Genomic DNA, 23,051 nt, shown 5'->3' with positions numbered 1-23,051 from the left:
CAGTAGAAGCAAGATATGACAGGAATAACTCAGCTCAATGAACAGAAATCATGCTTCACTTGCTAAAGCATCCACCAGTTGACTTAAGGCTGGGTGCACTACTTTAAGCTAGCTTTCAAGTTTAACAGTGTGTCCACTCTGCATGCCAGTCTAAATATTCTCCCATCTCTTCAGAAAATGACAGTGATACAAAGCTTTTAGTTACAGTAAATGAAATTTGTAAACAGGATTTTTTAAAATATCACTGCTGTAGAAACAAATCACAGAACAGACAACGAAAGCATCAAAACTTAAGAAGTAAGATGGTGTCTATGGGACAAAAGCATCTTTTACACTTGTGAAAATACACCGGTAAAGTTAGTATTTGGGGAGTGTGGTGGGGGGAAAGGACCAAAGCCTACACCTACTTCAGAACTCTACACATCCCAGAATTTGGAGTTCTTTTTGTCATTGCATACTGCTAAAGCTATGAACTTTTGCACACTTTCTCTCGAAATAATAATAATAATAAAATAATAATAATAATAATAATAATAATAAACAACGAATTATTATAATATAGCAACAACAATAACCTCATGAGATTTATTCATTATAATAATTTTTGAAACCAAACTTAAGTGCCAAACATAACACAGCTCCAATAAGAAATATAATAATTTCAAAGATCATTAGAAATAAGGTTTAATATGTAATCTACACAAAAAAACATTACCTTTACTAGCACTGATAGTCTGTAGAACCATCTCAGCAGCACCCCGGTCATGAAGTCTGGCTTGCTGATAAAGGAGTTTTTGCTTTTCCATTTCTTTTTCCTGAATAAAAATTCCAGTCATTTAAGATGAGGACTTCAATTACTATCAGTTCTCCAAAGGTTTTTGGTTTTCTCTTAGTATATGGGCTCTATGGCAACATCATGGACATTTTAATACATACAATGCTACTGAACAGATATTTAGCATGTTCAAATAATAGTCTCCCCTTGGTATTTTTCTTTAATATGCTTTTAGCAGTTTATCTGAAAAAAGTCGTCTCAATTGTAAATCATTAGGTTAGTTCAAAGCCCATGTTCATTATATATATACTGCATATATCAAACTTGCACTTTTGTGCCGTGTTTTTGTGCAACAGTTCATACTCTTAATAATCTTCTATAGTGTGACCATAACTTCATACTGCTCAGTATGCGGCTCTTGAGTTGCAAGTTGTTGCTGAATACCAGAGTAACAGAAGCATCTCAGATTTTTTTTCAAAACATATTATATTATGATATAGATAGCCCACCCTGCCAACAGAATATTCGATAGAATACACTGTGCTTTTATATTTTGCATTCTCTAGCGGCAACAAACAATACTGCATGGCGTTGCTTGAGCAATGGTGAAGTTTGTTCTTTATAATTTAAACTACTACTGAAAACATAAAGAAGAACATAAAGAGCAAACATAAAGGCACAGTTAATTCCAGATGAGTTTGAACTTTCACCAAGTTAATCGAAGTTTGCTGGAGAATTGAGGATGACTAAGCAGTATAAGTTGCAAAATGGAAGTTGCATAGAGCCCTATGACAGTGAGCCCATCGGATGGCGTGGTAAAAAGCTTACTCAAAAGGAACATGACACAATCAGTTGGTATCATGTCCAAAAACACAACGCCCAAAACATGTATGACCTAAAAGCAGGAACAGCTGCAGCAGAAGTAGCCAGAATGACAGCTTTGCTGCCATAAACTTTCCATCCAAGTTACGGAAAAAAGACATTGGAAGATGGAAGAGGTTTAAAAAATGAAGGCTTGCTAAATAGAGGGTATGAATAATAAATTAAAAAAGAAGAGGTAAAAAAGATAAATATGTTCAAATGAATGAAAAAGAAACCTTTAACTCAAAAGCAAACCAACACAGACATTTATGCTGTTACCAGAGAGTTCTCGCCGAGGCTGGCAAATTTGTTTCTTAAATCTTTGATAATATCGTGCTGCGGAAACAAAATTCATCAGGGTTGTTTTTTTTTTTTCACACTATTAGCTCTCCTGTGGTTAAATTGTATCTTTCTTTTTTCTTTAAATTATGTGACAGATCTAGATGGAGGCACAAAAAGGAAAAAAAAAAAAGAATGGCAGCTTTGCTTCATATTTAGCCATGCTAAGGTTTGAAAGTTTTGCCTTCATGTTTAAACCTCTTCCTGGGAGTTCAACAAAAACAAAACAGAAACATACACGCACACGCACACGCACGCACACACCACACACACAAATCGCCAGAAAATCATGACATACAGGGTCAGTATAGCTACAATAAAATATTTTCATTTGCTTCAGATGCCACTGAAAATTTATCAGTGTTTCTTTTTTAAAAAACTGTTTCCTATTTCTAGTTACTTTTACTTTTAGACCCAACAATCTTTCGTTTTTATTCCATCACAAGATTTATTATTCACTTTTGTTCACAAGCCTAACATCAGCTACACTACTTTCATTATACAATATTTTGGGGGTAACTTTATAAGAACGCTTATAGTGAGGATGCATCTGCATAATCTACAGACTGAAAGAATGGGTACGCACACTTCGTGCAATGGCACTATAGAAGAACAGTAGAAATAGGCATTGCCAAACAGCTTTAAGTGAGAAGAGTGGCATTTTCCATGGAAATCAAGCTGTCTAGGTAACTAGTAATAAAGCAAACAAAGAAGAAGAAGAAAAAACACCACCACCACCACAAAACCAAAACGATAAAAAAAGCCACTACAAACATTTCTTCTAAAAGCAACCATTCCTTTGATGATAACCCCCAAAGATCATGGTTCCTTCTTCAGCTTGACAATGCTTTTTCACTGTTGCTTTCTTCATGGAATGTTAATACATATATATAAATATATATGTGTGATGGCAGGGCTGATATGAAGTGGGCCACCCATTGCATACAAAGTCTACTAAGTTAATAGAGCTGCTGGCCATTCCCCGTACTTCCATTTCTCTAATATGTGCTTACTGCTAACACTCTTATCTGTCTACCAGCACCGTTTTCTGCACTTTATTGTGCTTGCCATTTGATGTCAAAAACCCGACCAAAATAATTAGCCAGTAGCTTGAATTTTCTGTTATTCACAAAACCATCACAACAATAGCAAAAAATACTTCATACTAAATGAGACATTTAAAGTAATTCACTAGAAATAAAGAAAAACAAAACAAAACAAAACAACCAAAACCTAAAAACTCAAACCCAAGTCTGTTTTATCTTGGGTGTCTTCCATTTATATGGGAAAAAGCTGACCACTTAGAAATGTATGTACCTGTATTCTCACATTATAGACTTTCTCCAGCAGCCTACCAAACCAAGGAAACTTTCACCATACTCCTTGAATGCAGAGATTCAAAGAATGATTCTTGGACTTTCCCTTGGAACTAATCCATATGGAGAGGTTTGTTTGCTGCTTGCAGCTTTGCAGCCTGCAGCCATGGAGTGCAGGTATATGATCCTACTTCTACAGTGGGCTTTGTCATTGCTTTTTTTCTTAATATGAAATGCTAACATAAAGAGTAACTAGAATAAATATAAAGATGGATAGGGAAGAAATTACTTTCACACTCAACTATCCTAAGATTAATGCTTTTCCTTTGAATTGTCTTCATGTTTTATACTTTTCAAGACCTCTGATTAGTTCAGAGAACAAATATTATTAGATACATCTTACACTGACAAAACATCTCTTAATTTCAGTGTCAAGCATGCATGAGTACAAGCTGTGTTATTAAAAAATAACATCAAGTACTCAAATAGAATCTTTATATATACTTTAAAACATATATCTTCATATATATCAAGCCTTTAGGATCAATACATGCTGTTTTAAACTCTATAAATAAATGTTATTTTTTCCTAAATCACTCCTTTTGGACTTCATCAGCTCTAAAAAGAGTATGCACGAAATGAAAACATACTGCATAATAACTCCTGAAAATTAAATATGTAGGATTTGAAGAGTGTTAGAGGAGTTTATGTTATCAAACATGCTTTCCATATTACTTGAAGAAATAGTTTAATCCCTGCAATTTCACACTCATACTACCCCAAAAGATTTTTTTCTGGTTGAAAATAATTTTTAACTAGCTGCCATTTTTATAGCTCACTGAGTTGAAGTATCCTTTATACATTGAATCCTTTCATTACTGAAATTATCATACAACAGAAGAATTTTTTTAAAGTACAGATGGCAAAATACAAAAATAACAAAACCAGGAAATGTAAAGACTACTAAACTGCTAACATAAAATTACTGCAATACAACTAATATCAAAAGTTAATTTCATAATAAATGAATGGCTATTCTAAAGCTATTTCTCTGCCACCTGCTGTGCTTTCTTGTTCTATGTCCTCTTCCATAGTTTAGGAATACTGACCGGTCTCAACACCAGGCATCTGTAAGTCTTCTATCATTTACTATTACTTCCATAGTACAACTAAAAACTTTTGAAAACACTTGAAAGTAGTGTCTAAGTATCATCACTAAAAATGACAAATAGGTTCATAAATTAACTAACACATTCTTGGATATATGCAGCCAGTGGCAGTCTATTAGCAATTTTTTTTATTTCCTCAAAACTACAGCTATTTATTTTGAATGTAATAAATCTTTACAAGACTTTAGAATACTGGTAGCCTTCCTATAGTAGGGGACTTATTAGATATTATTAAGTAAAAGTATGTTTTTACCTATCTTAATGACTTCATAAAATGTGAAAATACTCCCTGCATTCATCCTTATCACTGTTGGCGCTAAACAAATAACAAAAATAAAATGTAGCTAGGAAAAACATCCATGAAAAAAAGTTGTTTGATTTGATTGGATGAATGGTAAGCAACATTCAGCTTTTTTGGTATTAGTATAAGTATTTTGCAATATAGTTAGATGGGAGGAAAGGAAGTAACATTGATCTTAAAAGTATCTGGGAAAAAAAGAGACTTGAAAAGGAACAAACCAACTTATTAATGAATTTTTAACAGATTTCAGACAAGACAGCAAAAAGCTTCATAATATAACAGCTGAAAAGACACAAGAATTATAGCAATTATTCATCAAAATTATTTCTCATATTCACACCAATATTCAGAGAAAAAAATACTGATGTTCTGCTGACTCTCCCCAGTAATAAACACCTGGGATGAAAAATTTATCAGGTCATATCATTAGATTTTATGACTTAACTGTGTTACTCAAAATAAATAGTCAGCATGATAATCCACATGGGCACAAAGTAAAGATTGTTTTATCAACACTGTATTTCAAATTTCCTAGCATTTGAACAATCTTTATTAAAAAAAAATCATGTCATATTGCAAATAGATGTTGTTCATACAATATATAGTTATAAAATAAGAAAACATATACTAAAGAAAATACTACTTTGTCTTAAAATAGCATTGAATCTGAGCTACAAATGCATAGGAATAAAGATATCCTGAAATAAAACCTTTACTTTTTGTTTTGTTTTGGTTAAAATGTTTCCATTTCAGCTTGCAGCAATATCTTTACTGATGTTGTCATGTTTATACCATCATTCATTTATATTTTCCTCTCTGGGAAGTTAGTTTTGTTTCCTACACAGTGCGTCCACATCCTTACTACGCTGATGAGATCATTCAACACATCCATTCCTATTCAGATAGATGGGAACTGATAAAGTATGGAGTCTCCAAAAGAAAAAAATACCGTATTGGGTGACTTTCAATTCTGTGTATTCTCAATTTCCTTTTTTTTTTTTTTTTTTCCCTCCAATGGTACATAGCTATAAAACTACACAGGATTTTCAAACTGTGTCACCCTTTCTTGTTTAAAGCTGGGTGACACATCTGACATATTTGAAATAGCTGACATCAATGTCTAACTCTCAACAGGAATGATTAAAAAAAGGGTAGTGGATCATTTAGAAGATCCCACTATGACTGGGATTAAATCAGTTAGCCGGAGCAGAAAATCTTATGTACAGGGATAAGTTTGTTAATATTATTATGTAATTACTACATTAAAAATAAGCAAAGAACCTGGAAGCTATGAATGGCCACTTAATCATTGCAATGTATTTGCTCTTCAGATATATCACTCCTTTACCCCGGGGCTCCCAAAGACCTGGACATACACAGACCTAGCCAGCTCCGTTGTGCTACAGCAGCGAAGCACAGCGTGCCAGCTGGTGTTCGAGTGGAAAGGCAGGGCGGGTGGATGTCTGGGGGTGCTCTCGAGAAGTACCACACCAATGCTGGTCTAAGCAGCAGAAACAACGTAGGGGGAAGACATGCAGATAAACACAGGAGATGGGAAGCAGCCAGTGGATGCAATGAAAGATCTTCATGAATAGACTTAACTGAAATCCAGAGAAAAGCCTGGGTGTATTACTCACTTTGTAGAAAAGAGATTCTCTACAAGACTTCTGGTGCATGTTTCCAATAGTCAATGGAAGGCTTTTCATGTTGCCCAAAACAGCCTTGCCAGATAGGCAAGAAACTGAGAAACAGCTGACCTTATAATAAAGAATGTATTAATGGCACTGACCCTATGTTATTGATATTATAAACTAGATTGTGGGGAAGCAAAACATTGCAAACCAGTAGGAGCAAATAAGAAGCGAAGGCCTGACTGTCTAATAATGGACACCATAAATTCTCTAACTGGATTAAAGACTTCTTTCTTTTTATTGCATAGAATAAAAAAAAAAAAACCTGATGGAAACAGGGTGGTGTGGAGCACCACTCTATTTCCATTTGGTGTACTGGTGGATGAAAAGCTGGATATGAGCTAACAGTGTGCACTTGCAGCCCAGAAGGCCAACCGTATCATGGGCTGCATCAAAAGAAATGTGGCCAGCAGGTCAAGGGAGGTGATTCTACTTCTCTACTCTGTTGTGCTGAGACCCCACCTGGAATATTGTGTCCAGCTCTGAAGCACCCAGCACAGGAAAGGCATGGGCCTGTTGGAGCGGGTCCAGAGAAGGGCCACAAAAATGATCAGAGGGCTGGAACACCTCTTCTATGAAGAAAAACTGAGACAGTTGGGGTTGTTCAGCCTGGAGAAGAGAAGGGTCTGGGGAGACCTTATTGCAGCCTTTCAATACTTAAAGGGGGCCTATAAGAAAGACGGGGACAAACTTTTTAGCGAGGCCTGTTGCGACAGGACAAGGGATAATGGCTTCAAACTAAGAGAGGGTAGATTTTGGCTAGACATACAGAAGAAATTGTTTTCAGTAAGGGTGATGAAACACTGGAGCAGGTTGCCCAGAGAGGTGATAGATGCCCCATCCCTGGAAACATCCAAGGCCAGGCTGGATGGGGCTCTGAGCAACCTGATCTATTTGAAGATGTGCCTGCTCTTTGCAGGGGGATGGTGGATTAGATGACCTTTAAAGGTCCATTCTTACCCAAACTATTCTATGATTCTACGTATAAATAACTTATGCTGTAGTTGTGGAGAGTGAAATCACATATTAGGTTGCATCCATTCCATTATGGGTAGGAAAAACTAATGAGAAACACATATTTGCACACTAATTGGAATGTTTGATTCCTAAGAACTGATACATTGGTAATGGAGTCTGACCTTAATTCATATGATTCTTTAACAAAAATACTTACTGTAAGTACATAGTATATGGTCAATCCATTTATGCAGGCTTTGTGACAGTGAGAGATAACAGTGACTGTCTCAGATGGGCTATAGCCTTAAGACCTTGCGTTATTCGTGCCTACTGAAACTTGCAAGTCTTACTGTGCTTCAGACAAGTGAGACCACAATGTGTCATTTTGACAAAAAGCCAGTGAATACAAAAGTCTGTCAACGAGGTTGCTACAAGTAACAGGGATGAAGAAAACTGACATAGGGAGTTCTACCTCCCCCATTTCTTTCTGTGAAAAGCCAATTTAAACCAATGGATTTTTAACAGATGAGCTAGGTTTTGGTTCCTTTTTGTGAGTTCCCATCCTACAAATATTTAGAGCACATTAAAATGTAGCAAACCAGTAGAGTCAGTGCATCCAGTGCAGAAACCTATTTGCATTCAGATGGTGAAACACTTTGATCTGGAAGAATCTCCTATCGCATAGAGTCAAGGGGGACAGTGACACCAACTCTACAGGGAGTCAATTGAGTGCCTGTTCAATATGATAGAAAGTTAACTTAGAGACAAAGGGCAGGGAGCAAAGATAATCATAATAATTCAAAGCAAATACTAGCAGGGAGATGCAGACAGGCACATAGTAACACACAGACAACTTTATTGTGGGTTTCTACTGTGACCTCCCTACTGCCCACACAGTGATCCCAACACAGATTGTTTGTACAAAAATGAGACTACACTGCATGAAATATGGGCATAAAAATTGCCAATAAAGTACACTCATTTTTGTCCTGTTCTAAGCTTCCCAAAGGTCTCTGTTGCTCTGACTGTGAAGAGATTTAGGACTTCAAACTTCACACATTTTTAACAACTCAGGGAGAAGCAGAGTTTTATTCCCACACAAACCGGTCAGTCTTTCACATGCACACAGAGCATGGAATAAAAGAACTGCCTTCAACATTGAACTTTGAGATAGACAGATTGACAGACAGACAGGAACACACAAATGCACACGTACAGCTGGTACATATGGTCTCATATCTTTACAACCATTTCCTGTCATGTATGAAGGAAGCAAGGATTATTTATTGTTGTGGTTCCTTTTGAAACACTACAGAAGATCTTCTATGGAGCACATAGCATTTAGTGTACAGTAACCCAGCAGTCAGAGTGATAGACATGTGTATTTGAATAGATGAATTAATGGAAGAAATAAGAAGTTATACTATTAGATTGCTTATATACTTCCTTTGGGGTTTTGCAATATGTACTTTGTGTCTGTGGCAATTGCAATACCTTTTAAACAACTTTTTGTGAGTCTGTGTGAGCGCATTCATCTTCCAGGATAATGACTTTACCATATGAAGGTAAGAACAGATCTGTGCAAACTTTTGAAGGAGTAAGAGGGAAGCTGATCCTGGAATACGTCTTCTCTTTCCACAGCTGTATGGGAACCTCTTTCTTTTGTGAACTGAATGTTAATAGAAACGCTAACAAACAAAACAACAGAATCATTTTGCTCTTTTCAATGGAAAAGGTTATAATTGTTCCCCATATTGCCATAGGCAATGAACTTTGGAAGCTGCTAACTGGTATCTGACCATCAGCTGAATATGTGCATTCCCATTCTCAAGGAAGCCATCTCTACTTAGTCTAGCTGCCATTGGCCATGGCACAAATAACTATATTTAACGCCTCAAAACCAAAAATGAGCTACCCCACACACCATACCTCCTCTCAGAACATCAACCTTGCAGCACTATCAGCAAGCAGGCTGAGTCAACAATGGGAACTGAGACTTCTACTTGCGTGAAGTAGGCAAGTAGGCTGGTGCTTAAGCCACGGGCCACCTTTTAGAAACAAATGGTGAGACTTTAATGATGAGACACAGATAACTGTGTAAGAAATTGAGTCAATAAAAAAAAATAACATTGTGAAATTTCAGAGCTATTGCCTCTATGTTTTTAGAGAAAACATGGAACAACTAGGAACCACTTCAGGTATGGAGTAGCTATGGAGTTTCTATCAAATACTATCACAATGAAGGGTAAGGACTCAGCCTGTTCCAAAGGACCTGAATCAAAGATAAACTATAATATAATTGATGGTCTCTCTGTGACAAACATTAGAAACATACTTCTACTACTGTATCAGAAATGCATGTCTGCTAAGATACAGAAGTCCAACTTCTTTCCCTTAAAAGCCAAATAAATCTTTTTAATAATTCAAATTAAATGGTAACCAGAAAGAAGATAACTGATGCACAAAAGGCAAGAACAGAAAAACAATACAAACAAGCCAAATGACACACTGTTTTCCCCAAAATGGCAATGTAATTTTATATGACATATTTTGCATAAATAATTCTTGGAGTCTTTAAAAAGCGTTTGTGTACAAGAAGGTTTTGGTAGAGAAGTCATGCTGGAACTGAAATGTCAAAAACATTTTCAAGACACTTTAGTTGACCTTATCCAAGATGTTGGGCCTAAAAAAAAATCACAAAATTAGACCCAGACAAATACACACATATTTTTTTTGTTTTACCTTGCTGCGTTGTGATCCTGTCACCTTAAGGAAGGGCAAGGACAAGAAGCGAAATAGTAATAAGAAAAAGAAGTCCAAATTTTTTTTCTGCAGGTGACTGACCAAATACATATACACAAAATTGTCTTTTGAACAGATTAATACATTATTCAAACATAAGTTTCATAGCTACAGAAAAAATAGTAATGAGAAACAAATGAATAGGATCTTCTGTCAAAAGATAAAGTTGAATGCTGAACACAGAACCCATTATAGTTTAGGTAGGGAGCACTAACAAATCCCTTACTGATAAAAGCTCCTTCGCCTCAATGACTTCCTGTTTATAAATTTTCACATTTATGAGCACAAGAATTTTGATAACTAACAAGCATGCATGGGTTAATTGAAAAAAAGCTTATAGAAAAAAAATATTCTTTCTTTAGTCAATGATACATCACACATTGCATTTCCGGGGGGGGGGGGGGAAGGGGCAGGAACCCCAAAAACCAAACCACTGGAATTTGGATTTATATTTAGATATTTATAAACAGAAATTTATACATAGGGCATGGTAGTTATAAGTCAACTGGACTAGAACTTCTGAGTGACTGAAATGAATATGGTATTGGTATCCTTTCTGATCTCTGTGTACAGCCAAATAGGGAATACATATTTAAATAATTCAGTGCTATCTCATGCAGCATCATGTAGAAAATGTAAGTAACATCTGATGTGCACAAAACAATGGGAGTAAAAGTAAACATGCTTTAAATCACTTCTCAAAAATCAAAACAGCACAGGTGGGTTTATATCAAATAAATCAGTATATTTAGAAATATCGCATTAAAGGAATAAGAAAAGCATGTTTCTGTGTTTTAGTAAAGATATTAAACATAAGCATTAATTTATTTGAAAGACATAAGATTACTTTTAATGTCAGAATTATAATATGTTTAAATATTTCAAAATATTAAAAACATTAATAAGCTAATTCCCTCAGTTGCACTCAGAACAAATCTCTCGTAAACTGCATTTTATTAATGGAAAAAGGGACACAGATCCAAGAGCAAAGACATGACAAGGACTAATCTCTTACTCTTGTAATCAACTCATGTAAATGTGTTTCCTTATACAGTGGTTATCACCAAAAACTCAATATTCAACAACAATAGACTCATTTCCTATTTTAAACATAGGAAAAAGCTTGGCAGTATTGATGAATAAAAGCTAACCTTTTTACTAAGAAGCCCTAATAGATATGTGAACACAGAAATACTGTATAAATTACTGGTCCTGAATGTAAATGATTACTGCAAAAAGCAGTATTATTTCAGTATTTTAACCAACCGAATGAAAGGGAGGCCATGATACTTTAGAAGACATAGCCGGATATGATCATACTTCCAGAATCAGTTACTACCCATAATATTTCTCTTCAACAACAAAAAAGTTAAAGTCAATCAGATAAACATGTAAGGTCGATTAAATTACTCTCTCCATAATCTTCTGTGATAGTATGCATGGTTTTGTTTTACTACTATGAATCTGGTGACTCCAATCTGCCAGTCCAGCTTCTGACATGCAGTTCACTGGCATAATAAGCTGCAGTAAGCCATGAACCAAGAAACAGAAATATCAGTTGGAAGCTATGAAATAATGTCTACCATGACAAAAAAAAAAAAAAAAAAAAAAACCAAAAAAAAACCCCAAACCAGAAGGATAATCTTACTTCAAAACTCTTCACTTCTTCTTCCCCATCATCATCCTCTTCATCATGGCAGCTCTGATACCATGCAGAAAGAAAACATTTGCTGGTAAGTCGAGGCAGTGGGGGTGGGGAGGCTAAGCCTTCCATCACTTTACATATAATTTCTCTTGATCTCCTTCATTACTTTTATTAAAACAGAAAAGATGCCAAAGATGGCAAAACAGTTACCTTTGCCATAATGTCAGCATAAGCCATATACAGAAAATCTTCTTCCACTTTGCTGGTTAATAGAGAGAGGGAAGGGAAAATGATGAAGATTAGAGCCTTTACAGTAGAATTGCAGCGCCAAAATATTTTTAAGCACCTTAGAAATCTTTACATTTAGCTCATAATTAATTACAAAAGGCTTTTTGGAAAATGAGGACTTACTAACTGATACAAACTGAAAAGTAAAGCCAGCTACAAACACAGAAGAAATTCATAAACACCTTCCAATGAAGAAAACAGTTAATTTTTTCAACTATACCTAGAATATACTTATATTTCACATTCAGAATATAACTGCCAATATGGAATACAGACAGAAGAGGTGTAGTAAGTCCTGAATACAACATGCATAACTGTGAAAAAGTGTATGGGGCCATCTATTTGTCTCTCGAAAACTCCTTAGATCTAATGTTAAAACCTCTTTACATGCCACAGGGTAGAGAGGTTGGAGTGTACCTCAGACTCACCATATGTACATATGCATATGTTTTGGCCTAGCCTATGCAATCTCTCTTGAACAGAGACATGTATAACTTCAAATACAGGAATAATCTCAAAATCTGCATATCCTCTGCGGTCTTTCACACCATCCCTACCATTTTTCAGTCAAGGCTGTTCGACTGAATAGCAGAATAAGTTGATGTAAAGGATCGACTCTTTTAAGGCTTTCATCTTCTTCTGGTGGCTCCTCCCCAGGTTTCTTTAGGGAAAAAAAATATTTAAATATATATATTCAGTTATCTGTAGTGATAAATGTTTTACTCTGTGCAATTTATCAAGCATTAAATACTCACATACGTAATTTCAATTTGGTGAACCAGGAGGAAACAAGTTCCTAGCAAAGTCTGAACAGCCTGAATGCTGACCATGTTTATGACCATGAGGACTTACAACGATGACACCATTTGCAGAGCTCTGGATTTCCTCTCCTCACAAAAATTAACTCTCTTCCCTAAACTCTGAAAATAACTTCAATCTTTTAATGCTGTTACCCAGAACAAGTGGTAACCAGATGCCATCATTTGCTATTGTATTTTATTTATATATAAGTTAATAAGCTTCTTCATCTAAAAATTAGAATCCTCTATTCCAAGTCTTATGTCAGGTATAGTGTTCACTGAGGAACTCTGAGAGGCTTTGAGGGAGAAGAAATCCAAACTTGAAGCTCACCAATAGTTAAAGAGAAGGAACCATATCTACCAACAAGAGTAAAGCTGGCAGGATGCAAATTTTTAGAAGATGACGAATCAATAATGGATAAAAATATTATGCATCATTCAATAATATATATATACACACACACAAATAGTTCTTTTCATGTGATTATTTTGCTTTCAGATTTACAGCTCTTGTTAGTTCACTCGAAGAAAAATGTAGTCCTAAATGCTGCAATAGCAACCACCAAAGCAGTGTTTTGAAAAGAATCTATACACAACCTTTCCTCTGACGTCTTGTCTTTTGCCGCAAGACATTTCAAAAAGTAAATTTTGCATATCAAGTTTTTTTAAAAATTGCTTCTTCCAGACATATTTTTCTACAAAGCATGTGGTAGCTCAAAGAAAATGGTTGCATAAATTATGCCTGCTCTTTCCTTTTTTTCACCTAGCAGTATACACTAAAATACAGATTAAAAAAAAATGTTCCATACATTGATAAGACTGCACAAGTCAGAATGTCCTATAATGTCAGATGTTATCTGTTAGCAATAAGGAAGGGTTGGCCACATGACAGATATAAGGAAAATGATTTTTTTGCCTATTAAGAAGATAATTGTGTGTACTAATGTCAAATGCATTCCTGTGGGAATGCTTATAGATTTCTTTGTATACTACACTTCACATATGCCTGTGAAGCCCACCTTCTCCACTCAGCTGCACCAAACATGACTGGTTGCAGCTGAGAATTCACTTCAGCTGACATGCACAACGCTTATTTCCCATGCTAGTCTACGATGGCCATACAAGGTTAATTTCACATTTTGCAATATGTGACAATACTTTTAGTATCAATAACAAGATCTAAACAATACATACTATAACTCTAGTTATATCTCACCATTATGGATGTCTTCTCTCTCTCTTTATTTCAATCTCATTGAGGATGCTGACCTTTCTCTTTAATTAAATGGCGGCATTCTATAGTTGGTAATGTTAATAACCTGAATACCTCTCTAATGTTATCAAAACCGATGAATCAAAAGGGCAGAGATCATGTTAATGTTTAATACAAGTTACTACTTTTCAGACAATTGAAATTGAATGGAGGATCAAATTCACCAATGACTGAGTTAAGTAGAACTTATTATTAAGTATAGCATGAACCAAATGATTTTCTGAAACTTTTGAGAAGTATTTTTAGTTTTCCATGTTTTGAGACATTTGCCCTATAGTTATTTAAGTGTAAAATAAAAAGCTTTAACTGAACATAACATAAAAGGACAAAACAAGATGGGTAAATTTTAGTTGCCATTTCTAAATGTGCAAGATTTAAAAGACATTTTTTATATAATCCAATTATTAAATGTCCATTAAACGTACTGTTTTTATAAATTATGTCCAGTAATGTCTACCAACAAAACTAAGCAATAATTTTATCACATAAGCTTGTTAGATTTTTCATCTAACCTATTTAATCAAAGCAGAAGCATTTTTACTATTAATAAAGACAGCATTGAATATCATATGATTTAAATATCTAACATTAAAAATCTAGTTCCCTTAGAGACCTGATCTCTTGAATCAGATTTAAGAATTAGCAGAATTAAGCTCCTTAAAAAGAGGAATTTTGTATACTTTTTCTTTTAATATACTGAGGCAGAAAAAGCAGTGCCATTTTCCTATAAGAGATTCAAGGACAGAAGATTCAGAGAACAAAACTGCTCGTCCAGTCCTCTGCTTTAGGGGATTCAAGCACTTATATCCCACATCCCAGAAAAAGCCCTTACCACAGGTCTATAAATTGCTTGGATCTCGCCAAGTCAGGAAGGAGGCGTTTTTTACTGCATTTCTCCCTTGAAATTATTTTTACTCAGCAGAAAAGAGACTTCAGGATTCTCAGTACTGAGGAAGAATGTACCACAGCATACATTGTAGTTCAACTACAGAGAGTTCAAGGACAGGAACACTCGGCTATAGTTTCTGGGCTCTTGATTGTAATTGATTCTACCTAATATGTGAATAGTTCAGAAACTTCAGCCTATCCTTCCAGCATACACTAGAGAATCCAAGGCTCCTCCTTTCTCCCCATCCAGACCACTTCTGCCACCATAGCCTGGGCTATGATTCCATCTTGACAATCCAATAAATCTCTAATTCCTTGCTACACCAGGGTACAGTTTCTCTAAAAGGGACAGAGAATCTTCACCAGCATCACAACGACATCTTTCATGAAGTCAACACTATAGTCTGGGACAGCTCCACAGAGCTCAACAGTAGAACTCCAAATTCTCACCGTCCATGACAGTGCTATAAAGCAGCAAGAATGTAATAGCATTTTATTTAAAGGACAAAAAAGAAAATAAGAGTTTTGTTTGCTCTTTTGAATGAAAGGTGCGGTATATCTCTCCTTAAGAGAGCACTGGAGACACATTTATCGTATGCTTGAGGAATTACAAGGAAATGCCTGTAGTCCTTTACTAAAGGATGATACAGCAGCCAAAACAGTCTGTTTCTCTCTTCTCTAAGACAGTTTTTCATATAAGCTACCTGCCAGCAAGGAGTTCTTCATAAACTTAGCCAAGATATGGTTGCACAAAGGAGGTAAGGAGACAACCCTTTATGTCAGAGTGTAGCCAAATGACCATGTTGGGTTATTTCTTCATATGTACACACCTGCACATACAGCAAAAGAGGTATGTTGTTCCACATTCCACACCTACACACACATGCTCTCAACTGCTAAAATGTAATTATTTTTGGCTATGAATCTGCATTATTTAAAAAATTTCCAGCATGAAGATAGCATATCAGTTTAAAAGGTTGTATACAAAATAAGTATTTGCAGAAGTCTCTTGCTTTTTCACAATGATCACAGAATAAGGACGCCACAAGAAACAAATTCTGCATGTGTGCAGGTAAAAATGAACTTGCATAGTCTGCTTGCGTTGAGTTTATTGCTGCTGATCATCCTCCCGCTGTTTTGATGCTTATTTTAAAAACTGTTCACAACTTGGATTGCTGGTTTTAAGCATAAACCTTAAATAGTAAAAGCAAAGCAATTTTTTTTTTTTTTCCTAATAGCAACTTTCCACTTAGCTTCCTCTCTCTGTCGCAGCGAGCAGGCTCTCCTCACAATAAAAAGATTGATCTCAGACTGTGTTTTGTTGGACCTCCCAGGGACTGAATCATTTCCTAGTATGAGTTCTTGCCCAATACTCAGAAAAACTACCTTTCTGAGAGACAATTGTAAGGAATAAGGACAGAAGGCTTAACTGAAAATCACGCTGGGGATTTACCAGGCTAAAGACAGGGCTCTAACACTTTACTGCTGGGAAAAATACTCACCTCCCTGACAAGAGGATTCTTCTGTACAGAAGCTGCAGACCCTGCCTGCTTCTGAGGGACTGATTAATCTAAGATTAGAATTCCTCTAATTTCACATTCTAACCTTTTGTCTTAAATGGCTTTAATGTGGGTTGTGAAGTCTTCAAATCATAAAGGTTAACTGCAAAGAAAGAAGGGAATAGGCCGTTCCCCTTCTCCACAGGACAGAAGGTAAGAGAGAGGGGAAAGACAGCAACTGGCATGCAATTTAGACAAAAGTTTATAAAGCTTTATAAAAGGTTACTGAAGCCCTGAAGCAGGCTGCCTCAGGGGATTCTGGAATCTCCTTCACTTGTAATTTTTAACACCTGACAGAGTGACTTGGTTATAGCTCACCCCTTGGGAGAGACAGCTTAGGTGATACTCTATGTACCTCACTGATTTATAATTACAATTACACAAGATAAATGTTAATCCATAATACATTCCCACAACCCTTTGCACCCAGACATACTGCTAAGTCTTCTATCAGTTTGTCTTCAAAATAGTGTTCTTCTGTTTCAATCCAAGACTTATCATAGCCTTGAAGAAAGAGATTGACGGCTCGGTGCCTAAAAAGGGACATATGAGACAAAAGTTGTAAACTTTTAAAGAGAAGATTTGATCAACATGAATTTCGTTTAGCTTGAAGAACTGTCCCAATCCTTACAACCATCCTTTAAAAGGAAAGTAACATTTCTAGGGTAAAACCTGCCTATTTTAAAAATTAAGTTTACATTCAAAACTGTGTCCCATTTACTTGCAAAACTGATTTTAAAATGTCATAGTAATAGTTTTATGAACAGATAAAACCCCAGAACTTTAAAGACATTTAAACGTAAGTAAAAAATAAAATCAATTACTTTGGCACATTAGTAAGTTTTCATTTTAATATAAAATATTTTCATATTATTTTAATTTAAATGTTAACAGCAATAGGTAACTTTGGATTATGCTCAAATAGTTGCATTTTTGTAATGTTTGGGATTAGTCTTGCATATCTAAAATAAAAAAAACCTAAACATTTTTTTCCAAACTCCATGAAATTAAATGGATCATTAAATGGATGGAAAAGAAAAGAGGGCAAGCCAATGATGATTACTGGTTTGGGTTTTTTTTTTCTTGAGGATTCAATGCAACATGGACTGTGTTACAACAAATTCTCCATTAAAAATTTTATCAATTATCTGAAGTTTTTTAAACAACTGCCAGTTTCATATTCTGAAAAGGAAGAGGAATAATTACAATATACAGGAATGCTGGATATGTGCAGGTGACCCACTTGTTAATGTAAGAACAGCTACAGATGGAAATATCTTTGTTCTATTTTCAGCTGTCACGGCAGCCTCATTTCAAGCTAATATGATTCTCATCCCCTTGTGCTTCCTGGGACAGACTTTAAGATTCATCCTACTAACTGTGGTAACAATAATACGTATACTTTTGGGAAAAACTGAGAACACCAGTATGTTGAAAAGATCAGATACAAGTGTTCTGGAAATTATTTTTAGAAATTGCCCCCCAAAAAAGATGTCTTTACTTTTTCTGAATGTTCATTCCTTGCAGAACCTCAGGATTCTGAAACTTGCTTAACTATAGATCCTGTCCTCAACTGAACAAGAAAGAAAAGGAAGAAGAGCCACAGGAAAAGGTGTTAAATGCCCAGAGTATGTGCATATATATTTCTTGTCTAATAGAATGTTCTTTCCAAAAGTGCACAACAAACAGACAAGTTTTCAGACAAATAGTATGTTTATTTCCTGCATATAGAACATTTAGCATCTAATAATGAAGGTAACTCTGTATTTCCAGAGCTGTACCATGGCTTAGGAGGAAATTTATCTCCCAAGATGATATTACAGGAACAGAACCAATATGTCTGTTTCTGCATTTATCTCTTACAAAAGGTGTCTACTTTTCGGAAAAGAAAACATACAGGAGAAACAGGTGGAATAACAGCAGGAGGACAGAACTAGAAATTTTAAATACCTTTTATTATCTGTTTCAGAAGATATTAGAAGAAAGTAATTACAGCTATTGAAGTAATATAAAAAGTACATTTCCACGTAGTTTATCAGTTACTGCTTTACATGTTTTTCTTCCTTTGGATCTTGCCAAATAGCATTGGATGAACATGAACACATTTGTGAAAGACAGAACCAATATAGCTCTTACCTTGGCAGATTATACAATGGTGCCATTCTGAAGCAGGCAACTACTGCTCTTTTCCTCTGTTTAGACAGCAGCTTATGCCATACTGCTTTTTTGGACCGCTGAGGATGCTCAACCTGTTACATATAACGCAAATAATAAAAAAACCCAATGTGGCAATGTCGCTACTGTCTAGGCATAGTAACAATAATAATAATGTGAAATAACAGGTAAATCAAGTGGAAAGGTAGCAGAATAATAATAGATGGGGGAAAGTGTTCTAGACAGAGTTCAAGTGATCAGCCAAATTGTAGAATCAGAATTTAGAAAAGAAACATAAAAGAAAAATCCTCCCTTTCCTTGTATTACAGAGATAATTTCCTTTTTTACTTCATCCTACTTCTTCTATATTTTAAATAGAATATTATCGTTATGAAGGCCATCTCTCAGGAAAGCTTGACAAAGAATCTTCACTCTTCCTACCTTTTATGTGTAACTCTTTACATATGCACAGGTAAATTGTTCACCTTCACATAGTCTCAGGCAATACTTTTAGAGAAATTGCCTTAATTACAAGCAATCTTTGATTTGTAATATTTACCATGGCCAGCTACAATGGAAAAGAATTAACTTTAAAAACGAGAGACAGGCACAAAGTCCTAATTGGAACTAAATCCCTTCCATGAATCTGCATAGCTAAAATGACCACAATATTCCAGCACCCTTCAGCTACATTTCGTAATTTTACAGCTGTCTTCAGATACATTCTTTTTCTGCATCCTGGCCCTACACTAGTGTGAGATAAAAATGTCTGTGCTCCTCATCTTCTGCTCTTTTAGTTTATTTTGTTCCACCTTCCAGCCTTGCTTCCATCAGAAGAAAATGACTACTGTGGTCCAGAAGAGCAACTGCATGCAACAGTGTATATAGCCTGACTGGGTAACTGGGACTACAATTGCAAGCTGTGCTACAGATCCTCTCCCACAGCCCATTCACAGTCTTTGTGATTTACCTCCCAACTGATATCCATCAAGATGATATCGTTTGACTTAAACTACACAACTCCTGTAGAGTTGGGGGGGGATGTTTTTTCTGGGGGGTTGTTTCTTTGTGGGGGCTTTGTTTCTTTTACAGACAAGTGTGCTTGTGGAATAATAGCTCCTCTGTCTCCCAACATCATCAAAGGAGTCAGTGGAAGTTAGTATCTCTACTCTGAAAGACTTGGTAATTCTCCCTTGTAATAAAATAAAGCATATTATTTAAAATATGTAGTGATGATGATGTTTATGTAGACTCAATATTCATTTTCAACACAATTATCAAAGACAACTTTTCTAGTTTAGTGAAATACAAAAAATTATTCATAGTTAAACGATAAACATCTAATTAAACAGACTAAAATACTGCCAAGCATTCAGTGAAATGGATAATTACACTTGTAAGATTAAATGGTGACATTCTAAAACAAGTTCCTTCCAAAAGGTAAAATACAAATGAAGAATATTTGTTAAGAGAAAGGATAGAAAAGCATTCACTGCAAGCATATTTACAGTCACAAAACAAAGTCAGAGCTAATAATTTAGGAGTTAGGCAAACCCAAATGTGAAAGTTAGGTAATTAGTAATATCTTCACAATCAACTATAAAACCCTCTATACTTTCCCAAAAGAAATAGCCACGGCCTACGCAAGCAGATCTCTGAAAACAGTAAAAAAAAAAAAAAGAAAAAAGAAATTAACTGTGCATGGAAAGAAAATACAAAGCATGAACTTATCTTTACCAGCACAACACGGAAAGCATTTAGAGTATGTACATATGGAGAACAGAGTATTTGTATATGGAGAGCAAAGGCTATCATAACAACTGACCCAGTGCTCACATATTCATTATTTTTAAAGATGCTGAATTACCTATTTCAGTAACAAAAGCACCTAAGCGCTTATCTACAGAAGATAAGTAAAGCTGTGGGGCCAAATCTTTAAACAAATAGCTGCAAAGTAAGCAGAACAAAAGCAGCCAGCATTTACTCCACTACAAGTCATTGTTTAAGTCTTATCAGAACAATTGATCTGAACTGGCGATCTGGTACTACAATGGGAATCCTGTCTGTTCTGTAGTACTGCTGGATTCTATACCCTGAGAGATTGATCCTATGACAGAACATGGAAAACAAAAGGATCATACCTTGGGTCTCACTCCCTTCAACAATTTCTCCAAACTACTCAAGCTTAACCAATTTATGTACATGATGGTATAGCTAAAATGTCAGAATCACAAGATTGTATATGCTGTTTGAACGCAAATAAAAGCCATTTAAATAAAAATATAAATACAAATTTATATAAAATAATAAAAAATGAAAACCAAGCCAAATTCTAAAGCTATCACTAGAGAAGCTGTGTATCAAATCATCTGACTGCCCTACTCTGTACAGCTATAACATACAGCTCCTAATCAGTTATTTATGCAGGCAGCTTTAAGTTTCTTGTTACGTCAATAACTCAAAAATCTCAACTGAGGAAAAAATACCTTGGAAAAAGGCTTTTTTTTTTTTTTTTTCAATAATTAAAGTTGGTTTTTACTCAACATTTCATGGTCCATGGACAATTTAGTGATTACTTCCTGCTAGCTGAAATGCCCCAGAAGGAAGCTGAAACATAGATACTGAATGATGTACCACTTATCTATAGGATGATGTACTTACGTTTATCTAAAAGCTGGGAAGTGTCGAAGGACCCTTATTGCTAACATGACGGATGTACTAATTGCTACGTCCTTGGATTTGTCATCTTTAAAAAGGCTATCTGGTCCTAAGTTCCTGTTGTTTATACAACGTGGCAAAGACCAGGACTTAAATCGTGGTCACTAGTTTAGTGAGATATGTAAATGAGTTCCTGGAATTGTAATGAATATGTAAACGATTTCCTGGAAAGTTAATGAATAGGTATGAGTTGCTTGTATAAAGAGGGGACTGAAAAATCCCCTCGGTGTGCGTGACTTTGGTGGAGCGATCCCCCATGCACCCAGCACTGCCGAATAAAGATAACCTCCGCTCACTCGAATATTGGCAACCGATTCTTTAAATCGGTACCACTTTATTAGTCCATTTCCAAATAAATTATTGTTGGGGCTGCTGCAAACACACCGTGTGATCGATATGACCACGATATCGGATTACAAAACACAAGGCATAGCGCTTAAACAGTAGCCATCACATGGAGGAAAAAAGAATGAAACATTAAGTACAGCAGGTGAAAGTATAAATGAGAGGCTGAATACTTGTGTTTAGATTAAGGAGCAATGGAATTGGGAAAATGTGTCTAACCTGTTCCAGGTGAAACAGTACATTAGCTATATCGAGGACCCTTCCCACAGTCTTCTCTGGATCTGAGGAATCTTCGGTCCTGTTTGGTAAATCTTTGTAAAGTGCCATCTGCCATCTAATGGCGGGATCCTCAAGCTGCAGGAGAAAGATTTCACATGTCACCGAGGCAAAACGTTCCAAACGTCGGATCAGACACTAATTAGTACAGAAACTGCTCCAAAGGACAACAGAAGCACTTTATTTGCCTAACCTACACCTTGACATGGCTAACCCGTAGTGTCCGCTACCCTGACCAGGAGAACAAAACTCAAGACTGATTTGCGCATTGCTTCTTGAGAGCTTCCAGAGGACTAAAAGTCTAATAATCATACAGAGGGCAAATGATCATGGGCCAACAAACAGCACTGGCACCAGCAATGAATATATTATTTGAGGAAAAGTAATGAATATGAGGTAGACAGGCATAACTCTGTACCCTGAATTTCCAGTTATTAAACCAAACAACAATGAAACTGTTGGTTTAGTAGTTGCAGGCAGTTAGGTTTCAGTCATGGAAATTAGTAATATTAGTCTTATTTATGTCTTATTTTTTTATTTTAGTTTTTTTCAAATGTTAAAAAGTCCTAATTTTACTAATTACTAGTTAAACAATGAAAAATTAGTTTATGAAAAATGAATTCAAGATGCATTTGCTTATTAGCCTCGAAATTATAAATAACTGCATGAAGTAAAAATAATTTTTATTATATTTCTCTTTACATTCAATTTTTTCCATTTCAGTGATCTGTGAGTCTGTTCTACCATTAACAATCTCTTTTTTGGTTCATTTTGTCTCCCCAGTGCTTCTGCTAATCACCACCTATGCAACACATTTTGCCACCATTTTTTGTGCCAATGAAACCGAAGCCAAATGCAAGGGGTAACCCATTATAGCAAGAGCTGCAGCCAGTG

General features: G+C 35.6%; 1 protein-coding gene across 4 annotated transcripts in view; it reads right to left on the bottom strand.

Moving 5' to 3' along the window:
- Positions 1-23,051, bottom strand: part of RYR2 (ryanodine receptor 2) — a 434,578-nt gene that overhangs the window by 55,785 nt on the left and 355,742 nt on the right. For 2 of the 4 annotated variants that reach the window (XM_056344321.1, XM_056344322.1), the window contains exons 72-79: positions 22,101-22,235; positions 18,801-18,913; positions 17,101-17,197; positions 12,702-12,805; positions 12,067-12,118; positions 11,860-11,913; positions 10,152-10,175; positions 716-815 (exon numbers count right to left, since the gene is read on the bottom strand). In XM_056344321.1, the coding sequence (XP_056200296.1) occupies positions 716-815; positions 10,152-10,175; positions 11,860-11,913; positions 12,067-12,118; positions 12,702-12,805; positions 17,101-17,197; positions 18,801-18,913; positions 22,101-22,235 (679 nt within the window). The remainder of the gene's footprint in view (positions 1-715; positions 816-10,151; positions 10,176-11,859; positions 11,914-12,066; positions 12,119-12,701; positions 12,806-17,100; positions 17,198-18,800; positions 18,914-22,100; positions 22,236-23,051) is intronic. The other 2 variants (XM_056344323.1, XM_056344324.1) reach the window with 1 other exon arrangement.

The sequence above is a fragment of the Falco biarmicus genome, chromosome 6, assembly GCF_023638135.1.
Source record: "Falco biarmicus isolate bFalBia1 chromosome 6, bFalBia1.pri, whole genome shotgun sequence".
NCBI lineage: Eukaryota > Metazoa > Chordata > Aves > Falconiformes > Falconidae > Falco > Falco biarmicus.
The sequence above is the reverse complement of the archived record's forward strand: the minus strand, read 5'-3'. Positions and strand labels throughout refer to the sequence as shown.